Source organism: Maudiozyma barnettii, assembly GCF_903064755.1.
Source record: "Maudiozyma barnettii strain CLIB 1767 genome assembly, contig: KABA2_13, whole genome shotgun sequence".
NCBI classification, from domain to species: Eukaryota; Fungi; Ascomycota; class Saccharomycetes; order Saccharomycetales; family Saccharomycetaceae; genus Maudiozyma; species Maudiozyma barnettii.
Window position 1 is genome coordinate 318,464 of NW_024545250.1, and position 24,016 is coordinate 342,479.

A 24,016-nucleotide genomic window follows, 5' to 3' on the forward strand; every position below is an offset into this window, starting at 1 on the left:
AAAAAAATAACAAGATAGCATAAAGCAAAACTTTACGGAGTAAAACAGAAGATAATAGGATGTCTGCGGTATGGTTTGACTCAAATGATAATTGACTAAATATAGCCTTCATAGTGTTTAGGAATATACCGCGGTAAAATGACAACAAAGACGACCGAACTCAATTCTCATTGCAAAATAAAAGACACATCCCAATAGAACAAAAGCTCTACCAGAAATTCATCTAATAATTCGATAATGAGAAGAATTCAAAATCGTGCATCTTACTTAATCTAAGTAGTACTCGTCAACGGGGCCACTTCTGTCTTATCCACATACGTAGTGGCAACAACTAAAAAGAACAACGACGCATGAAAGCCGACGACTCAATACCCCCATATAACCCGAAGATTATACAAGAGGAGAAGTTAAACTAACACACAGGCTCCTTATATATAGTTCCTTAAGACTTTGCCTCTCTAGCGTTGAAATTGATGGGCCATAAATTGGGAAAACTAAGCAATAATAGCACGAAACTAGATGTATGGATCCGAAGATTGATACACATTTCTCTCTCCCGGTAACAACCCACCACGAGTCTATGGTTATTTTAAAACATAAAACAAAAAAAGTTTAAATTACAGTAAAATAAATACACTATAATTTTGAAATTCTATTATCTATACCATCGCCTCTTTATATACGTTTCTGAAAAGAAAATTTTTTCATCGAAGTCGTCTCTCAAATTTACCCGCATGCGATATTTTTAATTTTTCGATGCTCTTCACAAGCATTTATTTGAGAGTAGGGCAAGCCTCCAGATTGAAGTTTAATGGTGATGGGTTATAGAGTAGGTGTATACAAAGGGCAGCAATTTCATTCTTTATTAATTTATACTATATTTAACTTGGTGTAACCTTCAACTTCTGACTTACACGATACACATGTACTGAACCCTCTTGATCCCAGAGTTTTCCGGCAATCATTACATATGGACAGACATCGACAAGGCCAAAAGGCAATATTTCTAACTTCTTGCAAACAGATTACACAGAGCAAGTCTAATCCTTCATCTGTATTATCATCATCATCATCATCATCATAATCAAACACATTCGAATTACTCCCGTTGACTTGTTCGCGCAAATCTTCGTTGGCAGTCCACCTCTCGAGGACGACTTCATTTAATATGGTCTCATCGTTTGATGCTCCATATTGAGCTCTTGTTACTCTCTCCTTGTCATTCTCCAGTTCATATTTTAGTATAGAGTACATGGAATTGTACCAGTTCAAATTGTCCGTAGACTCCATCATATTAGAGTTAAAATCAGAAAATAATTGAACTAATTCAACTTTCATTCCGTCAGTATCCGTAGGAATAAATGCCATTTTATCTTGAGCCTTTAATGCTTTGTTATGTTCATCCGTGTCATTTGGTAAACAATAATCTGGGGAAGTATCATCGTTAGGTAATAGATATTTGTGTATATCGAATTGTTCAATTTGTTGATTACCATCTGGACTCAATGTATATCTAGTCAGAAATTTGTAATAGTTGTGTGATGTCACCAATCTATTGAGATCCTTAAAATGATGATCATGACTATGGACACTTTTTTTATGCTTTTCATCATCGTCATCATCTGCGACAGGTGATTTCCTGATCTTTAGAAAATTCAACGACACCATTACTATTTGACGACTTATTTGCAAAATGGCTTCCAATGATAAAAGAAATAAATCAGCAGACCACTTAAGTTTTGTAAAACAGGAAGGAATATTTAATTTATAATTATCATTATCCTCCTTATTCTGATTATTATTGTTACCATGAGATATCTTTGTTTCCTGGGCAACTGTATCCTCCGGTGATGTTTGTAATTTGTTCAAATATCCACTAATAAACACATTATCATTCGAAATTCCATTTCTATCAAAACCAGTTTCCAAAGACTCAGTTGCAGAATCTAATGCAACATGATTCAACTTGAGCGAAGAAGAATTCTTTTCCAACATTCGTCTAGCTAAAATCATTACTGTTCTTGTCATTTCTTGATCTGAATTTAATCTATAGAAATATTTTAATTCTTTGAAAAATTGTAATTGAGTAGAAACATCCTTGGAGAAGCATTTATGAATAAACCAATCGAATACCATGTATGTAATATTCAATAGTATTACAACAATCGGTAGGAATTTGAAGAAAAGTCTTAAATATGTAACGTATAATCTATTTGTACCTATAATTACCATAAAATTATCTTTTGTATAATAAAAATGAACAACATTAGTAATAATGGATAAAATCAATCTGAATTTCCTTAGATTTAATAATTCCAAACTATGAATCACTATATTGTTCGTTATGATAACTAGTGAATCTAATAACATTTGATTTTGTGTAAGATTTTCTATTCTTGGAGATAAGGGTGCTCTATGTTTTAACGATACCATATATAAATAGTATTGTAATGCCATTTCAAATAACGAATAATCAAAATCATATAATGGCTTAATATCTAATGTGCTACTCATAAATGCTTCTATTATATGAGAACAAGCCACTACAGCAAGCAATCTCATATATAAGAATGAAGGATCATCGTTTTCAATAAATATTTTGAAAAATACATCTGTTACATTCATCTCATGTAATGATTGGATAAAACATAACCCTAAAAGGACTGTAATACCACCATGCAACAATATATTCGACCACAGGGGCAAAGATGAATGTTTCCCTTGATTACCATACTTATCACGTACTGAACTCATTACAATTACCCTATTCGATATAAGAATTGTCAGGAAACAGATCATAGCAAACGGAGATAATAGATACCCCATATAATAATAAAATATAGTTTCATACAGAGGTGCATGATCTAGAATGTACGCATCTGCATCTACACCAGTAGACATTGCAGCAAGTGTATTGCTGGTTCCACTCATTCTATTTTATTTTAAAAAAAGAATACTGTGTATTGATGATGACAGGTCATATAAGTGCCAGCACTAGTAACCTCCTTTATGATATTCCTCAAATATGCAGTTCCTAAACAAACTTAGTAAACAGTAGAGATCAATCGAGGGACTTCTCTGTTCGCTGACCTGTTTCCCCTTTTACACCTAAATTTACCTTTAACTTCTCACTCTATTCATCGCACCCATTATCAGATGGTAACGTGCACCGGCCTCTCTCTCTATTTTTGTTTCTCACGCTTCAATTAATTAATTGGAAAATTGTGAATCATCGTCGTTTTGAAGAAATGAGCAAAATTTGGGAAACTGAAAAATTATTTGTTATAAAAACGAAGGCAATATTTAGTTCAATCTCCAGGAAAGTTAGGAACAGGGTTTATTTCAGATTCTGCTGGTTATTTTTTTCAATATTGACTTTGTGAGTGTTCCTTATTGACTACAATACCCATCCCCTTCACACAGTACACGCACACGCTGAGATTATTTATACAATGTCCCAGCTAACTATTTTGAACGAAATTGAACAATTACCAGCCGATGCTCTTTTCGGTATTAAGCAAAGATATGGTCAAGATGACCGTGCCACCAAAGTTGATTTGGGTATTGGTGCCTACAGAGACAACACTGGTAAGCCATGGCTTCTACCTGCTGTGAGAGCTGCTGAACAGAAGATTCATTCTGATGTAGCTACCTATAATCATGAATACTTACCAATCACAGGTCTACCAGCTTTGACCAAAGGCGCTGCACAGGTTCTTTTCGGTGAAGAATTGGTTAATGAACATAGTGACAGGATTGTCACCGTCCAATCTATCTCTGGTACTGGTGCTTTACACATTGCAGCTAAATTCTTATCCAAGTTTTTCAGTTCCAAGAAAATATATTTGTCTGATCCAACTTGGGCTAACCACAAGGCTATATTTGAAGCCCAAGGTCTGACTACTACTACATACCCATATTGGAATGCTGCTACCAAATCTTTAAGATTCCAAGAGTTTTTACATGCTATAGAGACCGCCCCAGAAGGTTCCGTCTTTGTTCTACACGCTTGTGCTCATAACCCAACTGGGTTGGATCCGACGGAAGAACAATGGACTGAATTAATCGATGCCATTGCCAAATATGATCACATTGCCCTATTTGACTCTGCTTACCAAGGGTTTGCCTCTGGTTCTTTATCTAAGGATGCTTATGCTGTTAGATTGGGTATGAAAAAATTGGCTCTAGCTTCACCAATATTGGTTTGCCAATCTTTCGCTAAAAATGTTGGTATGTATGGTGAACGTGTTGGTTGTTTCCACATAGTTCTTCCAAATCAATCAGAAGAGACTACTGCCGTGGTAAAACCTGCTGTGCAATCGCAATTGGCCAAGATTGTGAGAAGTGAAGTCTCTAACCCGCCAGCTTACGGTGCTAAGATTGTTGGTACCATCTTGGCTGATGATGTATTGACTAACCAATGGTATACCGATATGATCACCATGTCTTCTAGAATCCAAACGATGAGAGTCAGTCTAAGAAATGCTCTGATCAACTTGAAGACTCCAGGTACATGGGACCACATTGTTGAACAATGTGGTATGTTCTCCTTCACCGGTTTGTCCCCAGAAATGGTCAAGAGACTTGAGGAAGAACATGCCGTGTATATGGTTGGTTCCGGTAGAGCCTCCATTGCAGGTTTGAACGAAGGTAACGTTGAATACGTTGCTAATGCCATTGACGAGGTTGTTCGTCACTACCTTACTCAATCCAAGTTGTAAGATTTGTCTCGACTTTCTAATTAAATATATATACGTATATATATAATAGTATGTACTATTACAAACGACATCACTTACTGGAACGATATCTACGAGTTTCAGAGATGGGTAAATCTACCAATCGTTTAATCATTTATTCCACATCTACCCATTGATCTCTATATCTCTATGTAGATACATTATGCATTTACGTTTTATTGTCTGTATATTTTTAGTGCGCCGCAGTGTCGGGAAAAGAGAAATCTGGTAATGCTTTCGTGGAAAATATAACTATATCAATATATACATATTTTCATTGATGTAAATAGGATGAGCCTTTGAATTTAAAATAAAAATGGCAAGGTAAAATTACTTCCATCGTTATTTTAGTTGGCAAGCACATATATAAAGGTTGGTTGCATCGTTTTGCCGCTGTCATATTTGATTCCTTCGATTATTCTTTGCAATAAAGTTAGTGGAAATAATTGAGCTCTTTTTTTTAAAAAAAACAACAAAATTCAACAAGACAATCACTAATATACAAAACACACGTAACAAATGGACATTAGAGATAGAACATCTGAATTTCAGAGGAGTGTGGTGACGTATAAGAAGTTGAACAAAGCTCGTAGCAAACAAGTCGCCGAGGAAGTCCATGTCAAACCAAAGCAATCGGAGTTCCAAAAGAACGCCTCGTTGATAGCACACGATATATCAGAGACAGCACAACTTTTATCTAAATTAGCCATTCTAGCTAAGAGGAAACCCATGTTCAACGACAATCCTGTAGAGATTGCTGAACTGTCCTTCTTGATTAAAAGGAAGATATATTCTGTGGAGCAACAATTGATTAAATTGAATCAACAAATTCATGGACCAGATGCACAATTGACTAAAACTACAGGTGGACACTCCAGTAATGTGATGAATCTTTTGAATAGAAAGATGAAGAACATTTCGGGGGACTTCAAGAGTGTGTTGGAAGAGAGGCAGAAACTTGAGATCAGTAATAGAGACCGTTGGGATAAATTAAGTGAACAACATCAGACCAATAATCAACAACAAACGACCGCAAATGGTAACGACACGGCAAATGGAAGTAGCAATGATCGTTCTAACATGAATATAGGCTATAATAATTCTAATCCATTTATGACAACGATGATGGAAGAAGATTCACAGATACATTCTCAACAAGAAGGGAAAACAGGTAATGATCAATCATTGATCTTACCAGATAGTGATTCTCAATTATTGATGATGGAAGAAGGATTAAGTAATAATCAATATTTACAAGAGCGTAACCGTGCTGTAGAAACCATCGAGACTACTATTCAAGAAGTTGGTAATCTTTTCCAACAATTGGCGTCGATGGTCCAAGAACAAGGTGAAGTGATACAACGGATTGATGCAAATGTAGATGATGTTGATATGAACATCAGTGGAGCACAACGAGAATTACTCAAATATTTTGATAGAGTGAAGAGTAACAGATGGTTAGCAGTAAAGATATTCTTTATTATTTTTGTATTCTTCTTATTATGGGTACTTGTGAACTGAAAAGTATGAGAAAGAGAGAATGAGTTTGTATGAGAATGAAATGACAAATATATATATGAATCTTATATAAAGTTATTGTATAGTACATTTATAGGTAAGATAAGATAAGATAAAATAGAATAGAATAAAATAAAAACTAGAAAAAACCAAAAAAATAAAGTTATTGAGCAAACGATAATTCTAGAGAAAGATATAGAACCATTTGAAACCTGAACAATGTAGTTTTCTTTCTTTCTTATTTTATTGAGTGATGGTAATAATCTTGAGTGTTCGTTACAGTCCCATTTCTGCTTGTAATTCTCTTAATGCACGTTCATCTTCATCCTCTTCTTCTTCTTCTTCATTATGCTGTGGTGATTGTGAAATTTTATCTATTGGTACATTAGGCAATTCCGATACTCTCTCTGAAGTAATTTTATTAGTGTCAGCATTAGATTTCATAGTTTCTGTTGTTGTAGGTATAATACCAATCTGCTGAGCAGTTTCTTCTTGTGCTAACATATCCAATTCTTCATCTAATTCATCCTCATCCACGTCATTCATACCAGAATACATTGGTCTCGATATTGCATCACTAATTTCTTCACCTAATTCGACCTGTTCCCTAATATCATCCATAGTTTCATCGACTTTATCAATATCCATTCCAGTATGTATGGCTTTCATAGCCTTTGAACCTTGTTTCATAGCTCTTAAAGTTTCCAGATTCAAGTTTGCGGATTCTATTGAGAATAGTTGTTGTTCCAAGGAATCGATTTGTCCATCCAATTTACCTAATTGATTTTCATATACTTTTTTCTTTTTCAAAGCATTCTTAGCTAAAGTTTTATTCCCAAGGGATAAAAACCTACGAGCTTCATTTTCTTGTGTGATCAGTTGTGTTTGTAAATGTGATTGTTTCTTTGTCAACAAATTAATATGTTCCCTTAACTCCACAATAGCTTTCTTTGGCAATTCTTTACCTTTGGTACCACCATTACTTGATCCTCCAAAAAAGGACCACATCTTTTATAATATATATGTATGTGTATGTATTCTTGTATTTTTTAATAATTGTAACGACTACACTTTTCTATAAGGCCTGTATATAACGCTATGTCTATAGATGTGTGTGTGTGTAGGTAACAGATGCACCTTAGTCTCACCCTATTTTCTTAAACCTTACCTGCTTCACTAGCTGTTACTATCCCATTTAAATTTTTTTGATATTAATTTGGAATAGCAATATTTTTGAATGGGACGATGAAATGTGAATATTTCATTTCTTCTACTAGTCAACAAATGGGGGAAAGAGCAAGCGAGCGGGAGGGTAAACAGGACGCTGTAGTCACGTGTGAATCACTGTGCACGACACACCAACATTTTACTCTCTACATACAGATATATATCTGGTCATAATAACAAACCGAGCAGCTGTTCTTTAGTTACAGGAACCGGATAGCTAGCCTCTAACAGCCCAAGTACAGTGTGTATCCATCCTCAGTCACCTTCTATCTTTCTCCTGTATCAGCCAGCCAATCAACTCAGAGAACGCTCTGACCGCCCCTCTTCCTCCCGTTTTCCCGCATATTTACTATGTGAATGTACACTTTTCCCCCAACTCGCGGAGTGCCCCAATTCCTTTCATAGTAATTTTTATATATATAAAGATTGGGATATAGCTGAATTCAACAAAGGGTTCTCTCTCAATATATATAAAAATACATATAAATATATGTATATTACAATACATTACATTGAATAGATACACTGCAATACACAACAACGAAGAATGTTACTGCAATTGGGTTTGAATAGGACTGTTCCAGTGCTGGCTAGACGCACTTTACTGGCTAGACCAGCTATGATTAGAGGATTTAACTCTGCCTCTACTTTATTAAAAGAGAAACCATATGTTAAGATCGATTCTTTAGAACCAGGTGAGTCTGAACTGTTGATTGCACAAAGAAAAACTAGACCTATCTCTCCACATTTAACCATTTACCAACCTCAATTAACTTGGTATTTATCATCAGTACATCGTGTATCTTTAATCTTTATGGGTGGTGCCTTTTACCTACTAACCATATTGTTTGGTGGTGCTGCATTATTAGGTATGGGTTCCAAGATAAACACAGAATCTGTCACTAATTGGTATCATTCCACTGTTTCAAAGGTCTCTCAATTATCACTAAAGACAGGGTTTGCATACTTATTTGCTTTCCATTATGCATTAGCTGTCAGACATATGGTTTGGGATGCCGCTAAGGAATTAACTTTGAAAGGTGTCTATAGAACAGGTTACGCTGCTATTGGATTCGGTGCATTGGTCGGGACTTATTTACTCTCATTATAGATAATAACACACCCTCGAATCTACACCCACTCACCCACACTCTCTCACTCTCACATATACATATTCTATAACTACTTATCTACTTATTTATTTGTTTAATTCGACTCTGTTCATTAACATTGGTTGCAAACGTTTACTGGTTTACTCTATTCTCTATACGAACAGTCTAAGGTCCCTGACATTTATTACGCAGTACCATGTAGTATTATCGTTTAGACATTTCAATTTTGTGATTGTTGCTGCGGGTTTATTGTGGCAGACTGCCTCATTTCTTTTTTGCTTCGCATTTTTTGAAGGCAACTCGAGCGAGGGATGGCTAGTCACAATTTACATAATAAGATTACATACACAACAACAACTAGAGCATCTATATAAAGAGAGAAGGTCGGTGACACATAGAAGAGAGGTGTTGGAGTTTGTGCCGTTAGGTTTATAACCTTTCGTCGTGGGTGTTGTTTTTTTGTTATTGAGTAGCTGTCAGTACACCAGAAAATAACAATGATTGTGCCATTTATTGGAAGACTGTCGTTTGCAGATTATTGGGTGATACTATTAGTGTATTTAGAGACACTAGTAGCATCAATCCTGGCATTGATTCCACAACCGATTTTCAATTTCTTCGGCTCAATTATTAATTACAGCGTGGATATAGATGATTCTACCATCGAAGAGAAATTAAGAGAATGTCCTACAATCCATGAAATGTGTGCTTTGTTTAATATCTCCGTAGAGGACCATTTGGTACGTACAGAAGATAATTATATCTTGACTGTACATAGAATCAAACCTTTGCCTGGTACAGAAAATGGGAAAGTCGTCTACTTACATCACGGTCTATTGATGTGTTCCGACGTATGGTGTTGTCAAACAGATAGAAATAAAAATTTACCCTTTGTATTACATGATTTGGGTTATGAGGTTTGGATGGGTAATAATCGTGGGAATAAATATTCAACGGCTCATTTATACCATGCACCAAAATCTAATAAATTTTGGGATTTTTCAATCGATGAATTTGCATTCTTTGATATTCCAAATTCTATTGAATTCGTCTTGGATTTTTGTCAAGTTGAAAAATTAATTTGTATTGGTTTCTCTCAAGGTTCTGCTCAGATGTTTGCTGCTTTTTCTTTAAATGAAAAATTAAATGATAAAGTCTCGCATTTTATTGCAATTGCACCTGCAATGACCCCCAAAAGATTACATAATAGAATCGCTGATACGTTCGCTAAATCTTCTCCATCTTTAATGTATTTGTTTTTCGGTAGAAATATCATTTTACCAAGTGCAACCACTTGGCAAAGAACGATTCATCCTAAAATATTCAATAAATTAATCGATATTGGTAATAGGATCCTTTTTAATTGGAAATCTTCAAATATTACTAAAGAACAAAAGATTGCTTGTTACGCTAAATTATATTCTACAACATCTGTAAAATCGATTGTTCATTGGTTTCAAATCTTAAGATCTCAAAAATTTAGTATGTTTGAAGAATCAGATGATATGTTCAATTCTTTAACTAGACCTTATTTGGTTCCAACTTTCCCAACAAGAACAAATATTAGAATCCCGATTCTATTAATATATGGTGGTAATGATCTATTAGTAGATATCAAAGTTATGAAACGTAATTTACCTGCAACTTCTGTCTTCGATGTCAAAGTTGATAATCATGAACATTTGGATTTGATTTGGGGTCAATACACTGATGTTCTAGTGATATCAAAAGTATTGAAGTTCATTGAATTTTTCGATAATATAGGCGCAAATCTATTACCAAGTATATCGAGACGTGACTCTAGTGCTAGTGAATTCGGCACTACATCAAGACGTCGTCAAACTTTGACTAATTCAGGGAAATTGTTGAATGCTATCCCAGCAAATACCATGAGAATTGTAGACAATTTGAGTGAACCTTCAGCTACTCTGACTGCAAGAGTGTTATCGACACCGGGTTCTCAGGCAAGAATGTCACCATTGTCTCAAAGACGTGGAAGTATGATGGGACTGATGGAGAACGATCCATTAAGAAACAATAGCAGTAAATTGATCCCTCATGAAGAAGGTGATAATAATAACGATGAAGATGATGCTATTGGTCCAAATGAAAAAATCCCTGATTCTGAAAGTAGAATCAGCATTGAAGATACTATCGCTCCAGAAGAACAACAGCCGGAAATCGTTGATAACCTAAATACTACTAGTTATAATAACGAAGAAGAAGATGATTATGATGATGCCATTGCTGATGAAGACGGTGAAGATGACGATGAACAAGCACATAACAGTTTTTTAGATGAGGATACAATCCACCAAAATAGAGTTCAACGGAGGAGGTTGAGTAGATACCTTTCTAATGAACCATAGGCCTACAATATATATCCACATTTAGATAAACTGCTCTTGCATGGCCAAACCTTTAGTTATGTTCAATGGGTTAACCTTGGCCCTCCTTCACGTCTTGCACTTTTGCACTTTTAATACTAAGAAATTTTTTCTTTTTTTTGCTAGAAATTCATATAATACATAAATAAATACTTAAAAAAATTGTTATAATTAATAAAACTAGCTTTCGAATAAAAATGTAATATATAGTCTTTATGATAGTCATGTTCTAGAGTATCTGTCTTTAATTACGTATTCTGTATCTCAATGAACATCGGGTCTCACAACCCTCTTGTTTATTACTCTCACTATTTTTTTTTTCAGCGTGGAACCGACACTTCGCAATATATTGAATTCCATTATTATTTTTTTTCACTTTAAGAGAAGAATAGCAATGGAGTACTAAAAGTCAAGTCCAACTTTAGGTTAATTACATATTTGAATGAAAGGAAGTCTTTGAAATATTCGTGTGTCAAGTAACATCTTCCATTTTAGTAAGAAAAGCATTATAAGTTTTCTAGGAGAACATTTTCAACGTAAATATATGCCTGAAAAGAAGAACTCATAGATTTACACATTTTTCCAGAAGGCAAACCAAGCATGTCCTATAATTATAACGATAACAAAGAATATCCTGAAAGTGATAGAAGGCCGTCGAATTCCAAGAAAGGAGGCAATAGCAATAGTGGTAGTACAAGATTTCAGAAGAATGGCTTTAAGAAAAATTCAAGAGGAAAGCCTCAATTCAAAAGAGGTCGTCAATACGATTCAAATGAATCCAATGATAATAAGAAAAGAGTACGACACAATGTCGAGGACCAACGTACTGGTTCGTCAAGGTACTCTTCATCATCATATGAACATGACATGACTGATCTTGCTCCATTACGTACCTCACGGTATGAAGGTACCCATTCACAAGGAGGAGCAAGACAATCAGACTCAAGATATCATCACAACCGTGAAAATATGAAACAACCACCAAAGACGAAATTTATACCCCAATTACCAAAGGGACCTAGAGCTTCTTCCTCTAATACATCTCGTTATTCAAATAGCAACAATGGGCATGACAGTATCGGTAATTCACCAAAGGATAGAAATTCACCAATACCAATCGGGACTAGAGCACAGATAAATAATCAACCTTCAAGGTATAGAAAGAAAATTAAACCTACTTATATTATCCAGAAACGTACTTCATCGATATATGATAGAATATTGCAAGTAGGTGAAGGTACATATGGAAAAGTCTACAAAGCTAAAAATACAAATACAGATAGTTTAGTGGCATTGAAAAAATTGAGATTACAGAATGAACGAGAAGGTTTCCCGATAACTTCCATTAGGGAAATAAAATTGTTACAAACGTTTGATCATCCAAATGTGGCAACCATTAGAGAAATTATGGTGGAACAAAATCGGAATATATATATGATATTCGAGTACGCAGATAATGATTTAGGTGGACTTCTTTTAAACAAAAATATTTCCATCTCAGACGCACAAAAGAAAGATATATTAAAGCAATTGTTACAAGGTTGTGAGTATTTACATAAAAATGAGATTCTGCATAGAGATATCAAAGGTTCCAATATATTAGTTGATAATAATGGTGTTCTTCGAATCACCGATTTTGGTCTAGCTAGACGTATGGTAAAAAATATTGAAGATGGCGAAATTGTTAAAAATGATTACACAAACAGAGTGATTACCTTATGGTACAGACCTCCCGAGTTGTTATTGGGTACTACTAATTATAGCAGTGAAGTCGATATGTGGGGGTGCGGTTGTTTATTGGTAGAGTTATTTGTATCAGGTGCATTGTTTCAAGGTACTAATGAACTAGAACAATTGGTATCCATATTTAAGATTATGGGTACTCCAACAGTGGAGATTTGGCCAAATTTATTCGAAATGCCTTGGTTTTTCATGATGATACCATTGATACAGGAGAAATACGAAGAAACATTTGATCTTAAATATCAAACAATGTTACCGAGTTATGAATGTTTCAAGATGGTTAAAGGTTTGTTGTGTTACAATCAAGCTGCCCGTCTGAGCGCTACAGAAGCATTGGCGAGTCCGTATTTCACAGAGAACCCCCAACCTGAACCATTAATTTTGAAGCCAAACGGTGAGACGCTTGGCGGTTGTCACGAATATGAGATTAAACTTGCCAGAAAACAACAGAAAGATAAAGCAAAATAGTATATAAAGGAAATGTGTAATATTAAAATATACAAATATATAGCATTAAATATCTATTGTTGTTTGTTTTTCTATTGATTATATTACAAAGTAACTATGGGTGGAATATGAAGACATATAAGATGGGAGAAATGAATATTGACAATTTTTTTTCAATTATTTCTCTTCACCAGTTTTCTCATTCTGGAAGAACTCGTGTATTAAAAATCTATTTGAGGCAATGAACCAGCTTGCATTAACTTTACCCAATTGTCCTATTAGATGTGTGTTGCATTGAGACGACATTGTTTCCATCTCCTCTTTGGTAATCTGGAGGTTTGCATGTAACTGATCTAATTGTTTTGCTAGATATGCATACTGTCTCTGTTTTGTGCTTTCCATTTTCTATCTTACTTCAAAGAAATGAATATTTCAATATCTGGATAATTATAGGCCCAGAAATAAATACGATATCAGTGCACCCTTTATCGCCCTTCTTACAGTTCTAAAGTTGTTGTTGTTGTTGTTATTGTTTATTTTATAAAATTGACTTTGTTTATAGTAGGGCATTTTCTAGAATTTCGCGCTACCGAAGTTAGGGTTATATTCTTGATGAAGTAAAGATGAAAGAACACTCTCAAACTTTTATTGATAAAAGCTCTATCTGGCTATCCTTACCAAAGAGATTACATTGATGTTCTTTATTATTCAGAATATAATATTGCTATATGTATATATAAGTATGTATCTAGTACGTAATATGGAAAATTATAGTATGATTCTGCATTATGAATGTCTCTTTGGTCATTTCGTAAAATAGAATCAAATCTCAAAAAGTTAGTATCTACAGGTAATTATTCTCGAGGTAATGGTCCAAAATGGGGAAAGGGAATGCTATTGTCATTAAATTGCAATAGATTAGAAAAATTTAGGGTTTCTTCTTAGAGATAGTTTTGTCCATTTAGGTACTTTATGCACTCCCTTTCTGTAACCATTATCATTTTTACTAAATACAGTATATTTGTCTTTACTAGACATTTGATTTTCCTTAGGAAATAACGATGGTTTATTAATTAATCTCATAGCTTCACTTCTTGGCTTATACATCTTTTTAGCTGCCATACTTTCTTCGAAGGTTAACCCCTTAGCTTGGGACCTCATTACATGTAGACCCAACGTTAGTTGTTTAATTACATTATCTACGTCTCTCAATCTTTGCCTTTGTCTTCTCTTTTGAGGAGCAGATAACCTCCATGGAACCTTCCAAAGTAGACCACTTAGTAGCGAGTTTGTAGTCCTGAATGCACCAAACATCTAAGGTTAATAATAATAGTGTGATTTAAAGTTATAAGATTCAATAAAACTTTATCTCTGAACAGAAGAACTTCTATTTGTTCAATCTCGAATCACTTATTCAGTAATGTTTATCCTTTGTCCTTTGTAACAAATCGATAACTCCTAGATATAACTCAGTTATTCTCCTGTTTCTCTTCAATTAATAACAAAAGTCGAGTTGATTGAATTTTATATTTTTTTTATTTTGTTCGCTTTCAGATTGAAGAAAAGGAAGGACCAGTTTTTGAACTTTTGAAGCCCCCGAAATCACTAGAAGTTTAACATAACTGGATAGTGAAAAGTATTGTATTTTAACTTGAATACCCTTTAACCCTATATTTACTACTCGAGTTGAGGTTTTATTATACAATTGATAGATATTCTCATTAATAGACACTTGCAAGTACATACATACACAATTTCAAATGTCAGCAGGAAGTGAGGTACAAGTTTCAGGCTCAAGACTACCAATATGGGCATTATCACCTACAGAGGAAAAGAAAGCTCGTGCTAATTTGAAAGATTCAGCATATAAGTCCTGCGACGAGTTTGTCAAAGCAATGGCTGACTGTGCTAAGGCTCATGGTATTAAAGTATTTCCTGCTTGTGATAAACAACGTGATAAGATGAAAGAATGTATTATAGCTTTTCAAACTGATAAGAACCTGGATAATGAAAGGGATTTAATTGTTCTAGCAAAGATTGATAAATTGGAAAAGCAGCTCAAGGAAAGAAAAAGCAGTCAATAAAAATGGAATGATTATATTTCCAATGAATGATTTTAAATAACAATAATAAATAAAAAATAATTACAAGAAAATACTAAACTCTGGTAGTTTATTTCTATATGACTTCTCTCGGAAGAAGAATGAAGAGAGTAACTGTAAATACAATACATATCTATACATAAATTAAATGAATATGTAGTACTAGTTGAGTACTATTTTAGCCATAACTTTTGGAAAAGTTTGTCAATATAATTAACTGATTATATATCGTGTAGGATGCACACAAGTGATCGTGTGTTTGTTACTTTTAATTCTTTTTACATAATATAATATAATATGTTCAATCATTTAACAGTGAACGAGAAGAGCAAGGTATTTAGTTGATATTTTTAAAAGAGATTCAATAAATCATCAGTGTTCAAGCTAGTTGCGTTTAATTTCGAACTGTCAGTATTATTCAAGGACAATTTATTCATATCTTCAGTCGCCGTCTCAGACCTTTGGTTGTTATTTGATGAAGATGTTGCACCAAAGTCGAAAAGATCATCCAGATCGCTCAGTAAGTTGTTATTTTGGTTTTGACCGGAGGTGTTCTGATTTACAGATTCAGAATCAAAATCTAATAAAATATCGTCGTTATTCTTACTCTCTAATTCATTTTTGGCAAGACTTTGCAGTTCATCAAAATGTTTACCCTTGATTATGTTTTGATGTTGTAATTGTTTACGCATAGAATCATCCATTGGTTTAAAATATATCGAACTTATCGTACCTAATTGACTTAACAATTTTTCTAGAACCTCTGGTGAAAATGTGTCAATAGTACTATTGATCACAGGGGCATGTAGGTTGCATAGTTGTGATACTAGAGCTGAAGAATCGTCAATCGATAAACATCTCCAATAGATCATAGCCATATCCCTGACATCTACTTCAGATGTTTCATGTGTGGCACATTCAAGTACAGTTTGAAGTACGCTACCCTTTAATGTGTTGTGTAATTTGACCACTGTTATTAATAGCAAAATTTGTGTTAGAGTACTTTCTGCACTAAAATTTTCAACAAACTCATCAATCTTGTCATTCAATGTCGAAAAATGCTGGGGGTATTCACCCATCAACCATATGTAATTACATTTTGCTGAGTCTTGTTGTAATAATGTTACAGGTGAAGTCCATGCATTTAATAGAGAACATACATTTTTACTCATTGAAGCATTGGTTGGACAATGTCTTAATAAGTTGCACAAAGCGATACAGCAATCATCTTTGATTGAGTCCTGGCCTGATTCAAGTAATTCTACTAATATATCTAGAACCTTCTGTATAAATCTTTCATCTGAATATTTAATACCTAACTGAGAAAGGCCCAGAATACAACGAGAGACAAATTCTGGTTCAAGTTCCATAGAATATTCCTTCAGCTCGTTTAATAGTAAAGTGCATTGCTTTAAATTTGATGGATCTACCAGCCTGATTAAAATTTCTACCTTCTCTAATTTTACATAAAGAGGATCGTTGAATTTAATGTAGAAAATTCTCAATTCTTTGGTTAGGATCTCAGGATATTTCTCGAGAATAATCCTTATATTTTTCAAGGCGACGTATTGCAATTCTGGTGGAGTCGACATTAGAGAAACTAGTGCCGATGAAATCTTCTTCATAATGAGATCACTATTTTGACCACCATCGATAATACCAAGATTTTTTATTATGACTTTGATAGTAGCTAGGACAACGGCTGGATTAACATGTTGTAAATGAGCAGTCACTCTATCTATAATATTCTGAGCCTCTAATGAGTCCACAGCACGGTATTCTGATAATGCAGTTAATATAGTGATTCTAGCCCATTCTGTACATTCATTTAATGCATTCAAAAATTGGTCAAAATGTGATTGAATTAATGTTGGTAATGGCACAACTGATTCGTCTAGATTGTATATCTCCGTTAAGGAGGCAATTGCATTGGCTATCACCATTGGATTTGTGTCACCCAAAGCGTTAGATAAATCTTCCAGAACACCAAGCTCTATGCATAAGTCTTTATTTAATTGGAATAGTTTCGCAACACATATCACAGCTGTCTTTCTAACATATGGATTATCATCTTGCAGTGTTTTACGTAAAGGTGTTTCGATGTATTCTAAAATTTTATCGACACGAATCATGGACATAGTTCTAATAGCCATGCAACGAATCAATGGATTTGGATCCTGTGCATCCGTAACAAAGGTATTCACTACTAATATACAAAGTTCCGGATGGATCTCGGCGTAGTTCATTACATAAAGATACACTAGTTTCTTTTGTTCTATATCATTTGTTGCAATGTTCTTTAATACGTCAGGGAATAGCGTAGAGACATCCTTCCCAAGAGTCATTTGTTTAATCGTTTGTTTTATGGCATCTTTACGGGTCTGAGGATATTGTGATACCAAACCTGTCCTCAACTCTGCTAATTCACCCTTATCGGAAATCTTAGGAGCAATCCTAATTGAGTTCTTCAAGAACTTCTTAATCTTCTTGTCCAATGGAGCCATTTTATTTTAAAAAATTTAAACGTATTGGTCTAAAGATGTAACAATGTGCTAATTATTACTTTCTTAAAAATATAGTTGTTGCTTAAGACACAAAAGTTATTTTATAAGTACCACTCAGATTAGAATATGATTCTTCTTCTTCTATACTCACCAATGAACAATTTCGTTCCCTCTCTTCAAATATTGTATATGTGTTTCAAATTCACTTGGTGTTTGACATTTGATAATCCACCATTGGTATGAATGGCCAACTCACACCGCTAAAGGTTTGTTTTGCTTTACGTTTAGAGAATGAGATTGATTTTTATTCTGAGCGGGCTGTCTTTTGAATTCCCCACTGTTAGCACGAGGGTTTCATTTGAAAAATATTTTTAGAATAGGAGAGTAATCGTTTTTCACCCCAAGAATATACAACAGATCAAACAATACCATCCATCTACCTTGCAAGTAATCTGCTCTATTATTTAGTAGTATATTATATTTACATGCTATTTCTCTATTTAGAGGTCGTGTGTGTTACCGAAGTACTTCATGGCTTCTGAATCGCCATTTTCGAGTGTAGGTTGTTCTAGTACATCTGCGATACAGGTCCACGGATCCTTAAGCCCACCCCACTTCAACACTTTATCTCTGAATTGTGTGCCACCTATTCTATTGTAAGGGTCTTGTGAAAATAGTTTTTCCCATACTTTTGATGCAATGGCTCTATCTAGCAAATAACTGTAATATGTAGCGCCATAACCATATAAATGTCCGAATCTACCGCACCAGTTACTTTTATTATCGACTAGGACACCCATGTGACGTTCTAAGTCCTGATATATCTTAACGACATCTATAGTATTAATGTTCTGTATAATATTAGCTCCGTGTAATTCTTGATCTAGCATTGCCATCTTAGCTTGTGCAAATGTTTCACAATTTTGTAGAAATTTCTGTTCTTCCAAATTTTGTACAATCAATTTCTCTGGAATAGTTTTGCCTGTTTTATAATGAACCCCGATGTTTCTCAGTACCCGTGTGTCTCGAGCAAAATGTTCCATTAAGATACTTGGTAATTCCACAAAGTCAGTAGGACAACGAGTACCACTGATATTTTGTAGTCTAGTTCTTCCTAGCATGGAATGAATGGCATGTCCCATCTCGTGAAATAGTGTTTCAATTTCGTGTAGTTCTAAGAGACATAAAATTTTGTCAGATGATACGATTGTCTTGGAAAAGTTACAGACTAATGATATTATAGGTAATTGATATCTTACACCCTTGGAGTCCACGCCAATCTGCATTATTGATTCGTCATTTTCCTTTGCATATGTTTGTCTGGAACAACATACCGTGAAATGGGCCGGATTTTGTGTCTTCCCAACTCTCTCAAACAAATCGCAGTATATGACACCAACGATTCCCTCTGTCTCTGAAACGACATTAATTATTCGAACTTCTGGAGACCAGGTTTCCCCCACTTGAGGGATTACAGGTTTCAATTCTAAGCCGTATGCATTACGGAAGATATCAGAAAGACCCTCTAGAACACCGCCTAAGGTGAAATATGGAGAGATTGGTTCATTTTCATTGATACTTTCCACCTTTCTGGCATTTTGTCTTGATAACCAACCGTAATAATCTCTATCCCAGGGACGTACGATATTCAAAATAGTAGGCATGTCTGAAGGCGATTCTTTATTCATTTCTATGCATTTCTGGTCTGATATAAACTGAACTTCACGTGCAGCTAATGGTCTTGTAGATTCTACTAGTGAACCAATAAACTTTTTTACACCTTGCGGTGTCTTGGCCATTTTCCCATCCAACTGATACTCTGCGAAACTAGATTTACCCATTAAATTTGCTAATATAGACCTTAACTTAATCAGGTGGGTAAGGCGGGTAATTTGTTCATCAGGACAACTGTGTAAAGCAATCCATATTTGTTTTCTAATGTTTTCACTACTTGACGTTTTTAGGATAGCCAATGGTAGGGCACCATATGTTGGAATTTTATAATGTCTACCAGTGCTATCCATTTTCAATCTACTTAAGATGAAAATTGTAATACCACTATCCTCCAATTCTTTGGCTTTGATAAAAATATATTTCTTTCGAGCAACACCCGTGCTATTAATAAAATCTTGCCCTATAAGACTAATATCTTGCGAAAGTGATATAAATTTATCCCTTATCTCTGATGTCATACATATTCCTGACTTTTCAAAATCTTCTAAAAGGATCTTACCAACTTTAATTTCTTCTTTGGATAATGTTTTCAAAATATTATCATCTGTTAGGACTTTCTTGAGTGTATTATATAGCGTAACATCAGTATTTAAAACATTCATGAATTCAAACATCTCTTCATGGCATAACTGTGCTGCTTTTACAAAACGTTCATCTGGGTGGGCGGAACGGATAAATTCACAGAGATCTATAACTCTGCATAGAGTATCACTTAGTTTATCCAGATTAATAATATAATTCCTTAACCCTTCAGTCGATGTATCTGTTTTCATTAACTCGGTTAAGGCTCGAGCATTATTTAGTGATTCTCTACTGAATTCTTTCAAACCCTTCGGATCTGTTAAATAAGGATTCTTGAATAAACCAACATTTTCATTAGATCGTTCCTTTGAAAATTCAGCTATTGTAGAGAGAAACCTTTCTTTATATGTGTCTGAGCTCGAAAGTTTATCGTTATGTTGATAATTCTGCTTATTTAGACCCCTCCATAGAGTGTTATCATCAAATATATTCTTTAATGAGATCTCGGAATTTTCTAGCTTATTGTGCGATGTTGATATCCAATGAGTCTGGATATTCCTCGATAGTCCCTTTAATATGAATCGTGACCTAGAGAATGATACCACAGGTACCATAAAGTGGCGCATCGAAATTAACTTTTCGGCAGTTATGAGATAGATATTTTTTACGAAAAGTAGTACCAACAGTTGGCTAAATATTAATCAAACGTCACACTTCCTTCTTAAATTGAAAAGCAATACATTTGCTAATTTAATGATAGACTATAAGACGTATCATGCGTCTATATGTGTCTATGTATTATTGGATAGTGTAATTGTTTCCCTTTTATGCTCTATGCGCAGCATCAAAAGCCGGCAATTGCGGTGAATTTTTTATAAGGTCATAATCTTCAAGGACCTCGACAAGAAAACATCGATAATGATAATTGAATAGTATACAGTAGAAGTGCATACATCCAGATTATTTATGAATATATTATATGATTAAAAAGAATATTTAATACAATTTCGTACGGGATATTTATGCAGAAAGTCTAGCGATCGTTTGCAGCTCATGATCGCAAGCATTTTGGAAATCAGTAAAATTATATTCGGACGCTAAGGCTTTTGTATCCATCAATATTCTGTTGGCTGAAGGTATATCTCCTTTATGAAGTTTTATAACACCCAATCCATGCATAGATAATAATCTTGCCTGTAAAAGAATGGTATCTTCTTCTCCGCCAACAGGGAAACTAATCTTACTATAACTACTTCTTTCTAAAACAGATTGGTAGTATTTTTCAGACATATTGAGAACATTATTATATCTTTTTGATAAATTCTCAATATTAATTCTATTCTTCTCTTGGTGGCCTTGCTTTTGGAGTTGATATATAAGGCTCTCGATATTTCCAGCCTTTATATACATTAACGAACCCAAGTTGGCCTGTGACATCAATATTTTTTCTTTACCCATATCCGAAACAATCATCCATCCAATAGTTATCATTTTAGAATATATAGCACCGTCAATATCATTACTACTTTTGCAGATATCTGTATATAAGTCTCTGGATACAATGAATTCTTCTTTGAACGGTTCGAAGATCTTTGAAAATGTATGCAAATTTGTCATGATTGAATCGTAACCTTTATCTTTCGGATTCATGAATAATGTTTCATTCCCTTTCTTCATGATTTTATCCAATTCTGGGGAGCTTATTTCGATCTCTTCTTGCACTAAATTTATATGCTTTAGTAATATATTCTTTTTAACTGTATCGTTAGCTTCCATGTTCTTGATCAGTTTGATCAAAACACTGAGGTCTTTTTTTATTAATAACTTATTATCCCTAGTTTTATCACCGGATTGATTGATTGTCTCGTATAGTTTTGTTAATAATTTCAGGTATGTATCTGTCTCCTCTTGTTTCATATTAAGTTTTTCATACATTTCACCAATTTTAATTTCAATCCCAGTAACCTTTTCATCCACAGGATCATATCCAAGGTCAATACATTCCTTTAAAGCATCAGTATAAAACAGAATACTCTTTCTGTAATCTTTCGTTTTAATTTCTTCCCATGAAGCCTTTCTTAAATATTTGCTCACACTAGGTGGATATGGATTATGTGGATAATAGTTCCACCATATTCCTATAGCAACCAATCCTAATCCTAGATAACCAAATATTTGTTGTTTTTCAGCTGGTATTATGCTTGATTTTACAATATGGTCCCCAAATGGTTGTAATGCGTTATAAATATGTAGCTGAGAGCTCTCTCTCGTTCTCAACACTCTACTTAAAATACTCCATTTCCTTACAGGACGAATTATTCTTGAACTCATCTGATTACACGTTAGTATAATCGAATGATGGATGGTTGTGAGTATGGTAATAGTTGCTAGTATGAAATTGATATTAAGCTTCCTTTAATAGTGAAATTCTATGCCAAAATATAAAAAAAGATTAAGATTCTTTTAATTTTTTGACCGAAGCGAGATGGAACTTGAGGGAAGTCCGAAGGAAGTCACTATTGATTGAATCTAATAAAGATTACGAAATAATACATCATTTTATCAAATTATTTATTTGGTACGTGTTCTATATATGTCATATTGATGATCTATCGGAAATTTATAAAAATGTATAGTTGATTCTTATTACGATGTTGTTGTATCATTTAATCTTAGTAACTCCCCACACAAGTATAATGATCCGCATACTACAACAGGTCTTTTATTTTCTAAGCCACTGTTACTTTGGATCTCTGCACAGACATTAAGTAGATCAGATTCTGCTCTAACATTAGTGGTGTACTTCTCCCTAATTATATTGGCTAACTCATTGGGATCATTAGCTTTAATCCAAGGCATTCCATCCACAGATGAAAATTTGGTAGTAATAACATTGTCGATCGGTCTTAATAAAGGACTAAATAAAGGTTCTAGATCTTTACCTGATGTCACCGCAATTACAAAAGTTATTGGTTGTTCGCCATATATTCTCCGTATGTATTTAACTAATTCGATTGATGCACAGCCATTGTGTGCACCATCTAGTAATACGTTGACTTTCTTATCCTTTGCGTACTGTATATCTATGTTTTGAAGTCTGCCGGGCCAAACTGTATTCTTTAATCTTTCAAATATATCATCAGCTGTTAATGATAATTCATTAATTTGTTGCAAATGGTCTAGTATTGCCAATGCTACTCTAAAGTTAAATATTTGATAGTCTCCATTCAGAGGTAAGTGATCGAATTTCATCTTACCCCAAGAATCAGTTTCAATCATATTATCATGAACTGCGCTGTCTGTTATCTTTAGAGTGCATTTCTCTTCTTCACATTTCTTTTTTGCAACATCTAGCACAGTTTTGTCATTAGATCCGTCTATTACTGCATATTGAACCCCCTTAGTGATAACACCAACCTTCTCGGCTGCAATTTCTGTCAAAGTATTTCCTAAAAAACCTTGGTGATCAAGACCAATCTTGGTAATACCGCAAGCAAATTTTCTCAAACCAGGTACAACGTTGGTAGCATCCATTCTTCCACCTAACCCAACTTCTAATACACACCAATTACAATTTAGTTTATGAAAATACGAAAATGCAACACAGGTGAGTAATTCAAATTCAGAGCAATTCAGTAAATATTTTTCATTCAATGCAGTTATCTGAGCCTTTATGTTGTTATACTCTGGCATAGGTATTGGTCTATTGTTAATCATAATAGAATCAGTGACATCAACCAGATGTGGGGATGTAAATTTACCTATTCTTATCTTTGGATCTGTTGTATTCTGCAATAATGTTGCTAAGTAAGAACAGACTGACCCTTTTCCATTTGTTCCTGCCACATGAAGTACCTTCAGTTTTTCATGAGGGCTGCCGGCATATGATAGAAGTTTAGTAATTCTTGATAATCCCAATTGAATACCCATCGTATACAGTTTTATTCGTTTAGCAATAGAGGTTTTTGATATTTATTTCAA

The 24,016-nt window shown here is 34.3% G+C and overlaps 14 protein-coding genes across 14 annotated transcripts; 6 read left to right on the plus strand and 8 right to left on the minus strand.

Annotated features, from left to right (window-relative positions):
* Window positions 1-870: 870 nt before the first annotated feature.
* Window positions 871-2,931, minus strand: KABA2_13S03278 (uncharacterized protein; the record flags this gene model as incomplete). The annotated part of the gene is made up of 1 exon (XM_041553024.1): window positions 871-2,931. The coding sequence occupies one exon, from the start codon at window positions 2,929-2,931 to the stop codon at window positions 871-873; it is 2,061 nt and encodes a 686-aa protein (XP_041408958.1).
* A 521-nt stretch (window positions 2,932-3,452) lies between these two features.
* On the plus strand, window positions 3,453-4,721 carry AAT2 (aspartate transaminase AAT2; the record flags this gene model as incomplete). Its single annotated transcript, XM_041553025.1, has 1 exon — window positions 3,453-4,721. The coding sequence occupies one exon, from the start codon at window positions 3,453-3,455 to the stop codon at window positions 4,719-4,721; it is 1,269 nt and encodes a 422-aa protein (XP_041408959.1).
* Window positions 4,722-5,258: 537 nt separating this feature from the next.
* Window positions 5,259-6,260, plus strand: SED5 (t-SNARE syntaxin; the record flags this gene model as incomplete). Its single annotated transcript, XM_041553026.1, has 1 exon — window positions 5,259-6,260. One exon carries the CDS (start codon window positions 5,259-5,261, stop codon window positions 6,258-6,260), a length of 1,002 nt encoding a protein of 333 aa, XP_041408960.1.
* Window positions 6,261-6,533: 273 nt separating this feature from the next.
* On the minus strand, window positions 6,534-7,265 carry SNF7 (ESCRT-III subunit protein SNF7; the record flags this gene model as incomplete). Its single annotated transcript, XM_041553027.1, has 1 exon — window positions 6,534-7,265. One exon carries the CDS (start codon window positions 7,263-7,265, stop codon window positions 6,534-6,536), a length of 732 nt encoding a protein of 243 aa, XP_041408961.1.
* A 766-nt stretch (window positions 7,266-8,031) lies between these two features.
* On the plus strand, window positions 8,032-8,595 carry SDH3 (succinate dehydrogenase cytochrome b subunit SDH3; the record flags this gene model as incomplete). Its single annotated transcript, XM_041553028.1, has 1 exon — window positions 8,032-8,595. The coding sequence occupies one exon, from the start codon at window positions 8,032-8,034 to the stop codon at window positions 8,593-8,595; it is 564 nt and encodes a 187-aa protein (XP_041408962.1).
* Window positions 8,596-9,093: 498 nt separating this feature from the next.
* TGL1 (sterol esterase) lies at window positions 9,094-10,965 on the plus strand (the record flags this gene model as incomplete). Its single annotated transcript, XM_041553029.1, has 1 exon — window positions 9,094-10,965. The coding sequence occupies one exon, from the start codon at window positions 9,094-9,096 to the stop codon at window positions 10,963-10,965; it is 1,872 nt and encodes a 623-aa protein (XP_041408963.1).
* A 618-nt stretch (window positions 10,966-11,583) lies between these two features.
* CTK1 (cyclin-dependent serine/threonine protein kinase CTK1) lies at window positions 11,584-13,194 on the plus strand (the record flags this gene model as incomplete). The annotated part of the gene is made up of 1 exon (XM_041553030.1): window positions 11,584-13,194. One exon carries the CDS (start codon window positions 11,584-11,586, stop codon window positions 13,192-13,194), a length of 1,611 nt encoding a protein of 536 aa, XP_041408964.1.
* A 156-nt stretch (window positions 13,195-13,350) lies between these two features.
* On the minus strand, window positions 13,351-13,575 carry HSK3 (Hsk3p; the record flags this gene model as incomplete). Its single annotated transcript, XM_041553031.1, has 1 exon — window positions 13,351-13,575. The coding sequence occupies one exon, from the start codon at window positions 13,573-13,575 to the stop codon at window positions 13,351-13,353; it is 225 nt and encodes a 74-aa protein (XP_041408965.1).
* Window positions 13,576-14,091: 516 nt separating this feature from the next.
* MRPL31 (mitochondrial 54S ribosomal protein mL60) lies at window positions 14,092-14,487 on the minus strand (the record flags this gene model as incomplete). Its single annotated transcript, XM_041553032.1, has 1 exon — window positions 14,092-14,487. One exon carries the CDS (start codon window positions 14,485-14,487, stop codon window positions 14,092-14,094), a length of 396 nt encoding a protein of 131 aa, XP_041408966.1.
* A 446-nt stretch (window positions 14,488-14,933) lies between these two features.
* CMC1 (Cmc1p) lies at window positions 14,934-15,257 on the plus strand (the record flags this gene model as incomplete). The annotated part of the gene is made up of 1 exon (XM_041553033.1): window positions 14,934-15,257. The coding sequence occupies one exon, from the start codon at window positions 14,934-14,936 to the stop codon at window positions 15,255-15,257; it is 324 nt and encodes a 107-aa protein (XP_041408967.1).
* A 368-nt stretch (window positions 15,258-15,625) lies between these two features.
* On the minus strand, window positions 15,626-17,779 carry APL2 (Apl2p; the record flags this gene model as incomplete). The annotated part of the gene is made up of 1 exon (XM_041553034.1): window positions 15,626-17,779. One exon carries the CDS (start codon window positions 17,777-17,779, stop codon window positions 15,626-15,628), a length of 2,154 nt encoding a protein of 717 aa, XP_041408968.1.
* Window positions 17,780-18,279: 500 nt separating this feature from the next.
* OCT1 (metalloendopeptidase) lies at window positions 18,280-20,661 on the minus strand (the record flags this gene model as incomplete). Its single annotated transcript, XM_041553035.1, has 1 exon — window positions 18,280-20,661. One exon carries the CDS (start codon window positions 20,659-20,661, stop codon window positions 18,280-18,282), a length of 2,382 nt encoding a protein of 793 aa, XP_041408969.1.
* Window positions 20,662-21,055: 394 nt separating this feature from the next.
* RCI50 (Rci50p) lies at window positions 21,056-22,366 on the minus strand (the record flags this gene model as incomplete). Its single annotated transcript, XM_041553036.1, has 1 exon — window positions 21,056-22,366. One exon carries the CDS (start codon window positions 22,364-22,366, stop codon window positions 21,056-21,058), a length of 1,311 nt encoding a protein of 436 aa, XP_041408970.1.
* A 315-nt stretch (window positions 22,367-22,681) lies between these two features.
* On the minus strand, window positions 22,682-23,965 carry RMA1 (putative tetrahydrofolate synthase; the record flags this gene model as incomplete). The annotated part of the gene is made up of 1 exon (XM_041553037.1): window positions 22,682-23,965. One exon carries the CDS (start codon window positions 23,963-23,965, stop codon window positions 22,682-22,684), a length of 1,284 nt encoding a protein of 427 aa, XP_041408971.1.
* Window positions 23,966-24,016: the final 51 nt, after the last annotated feature.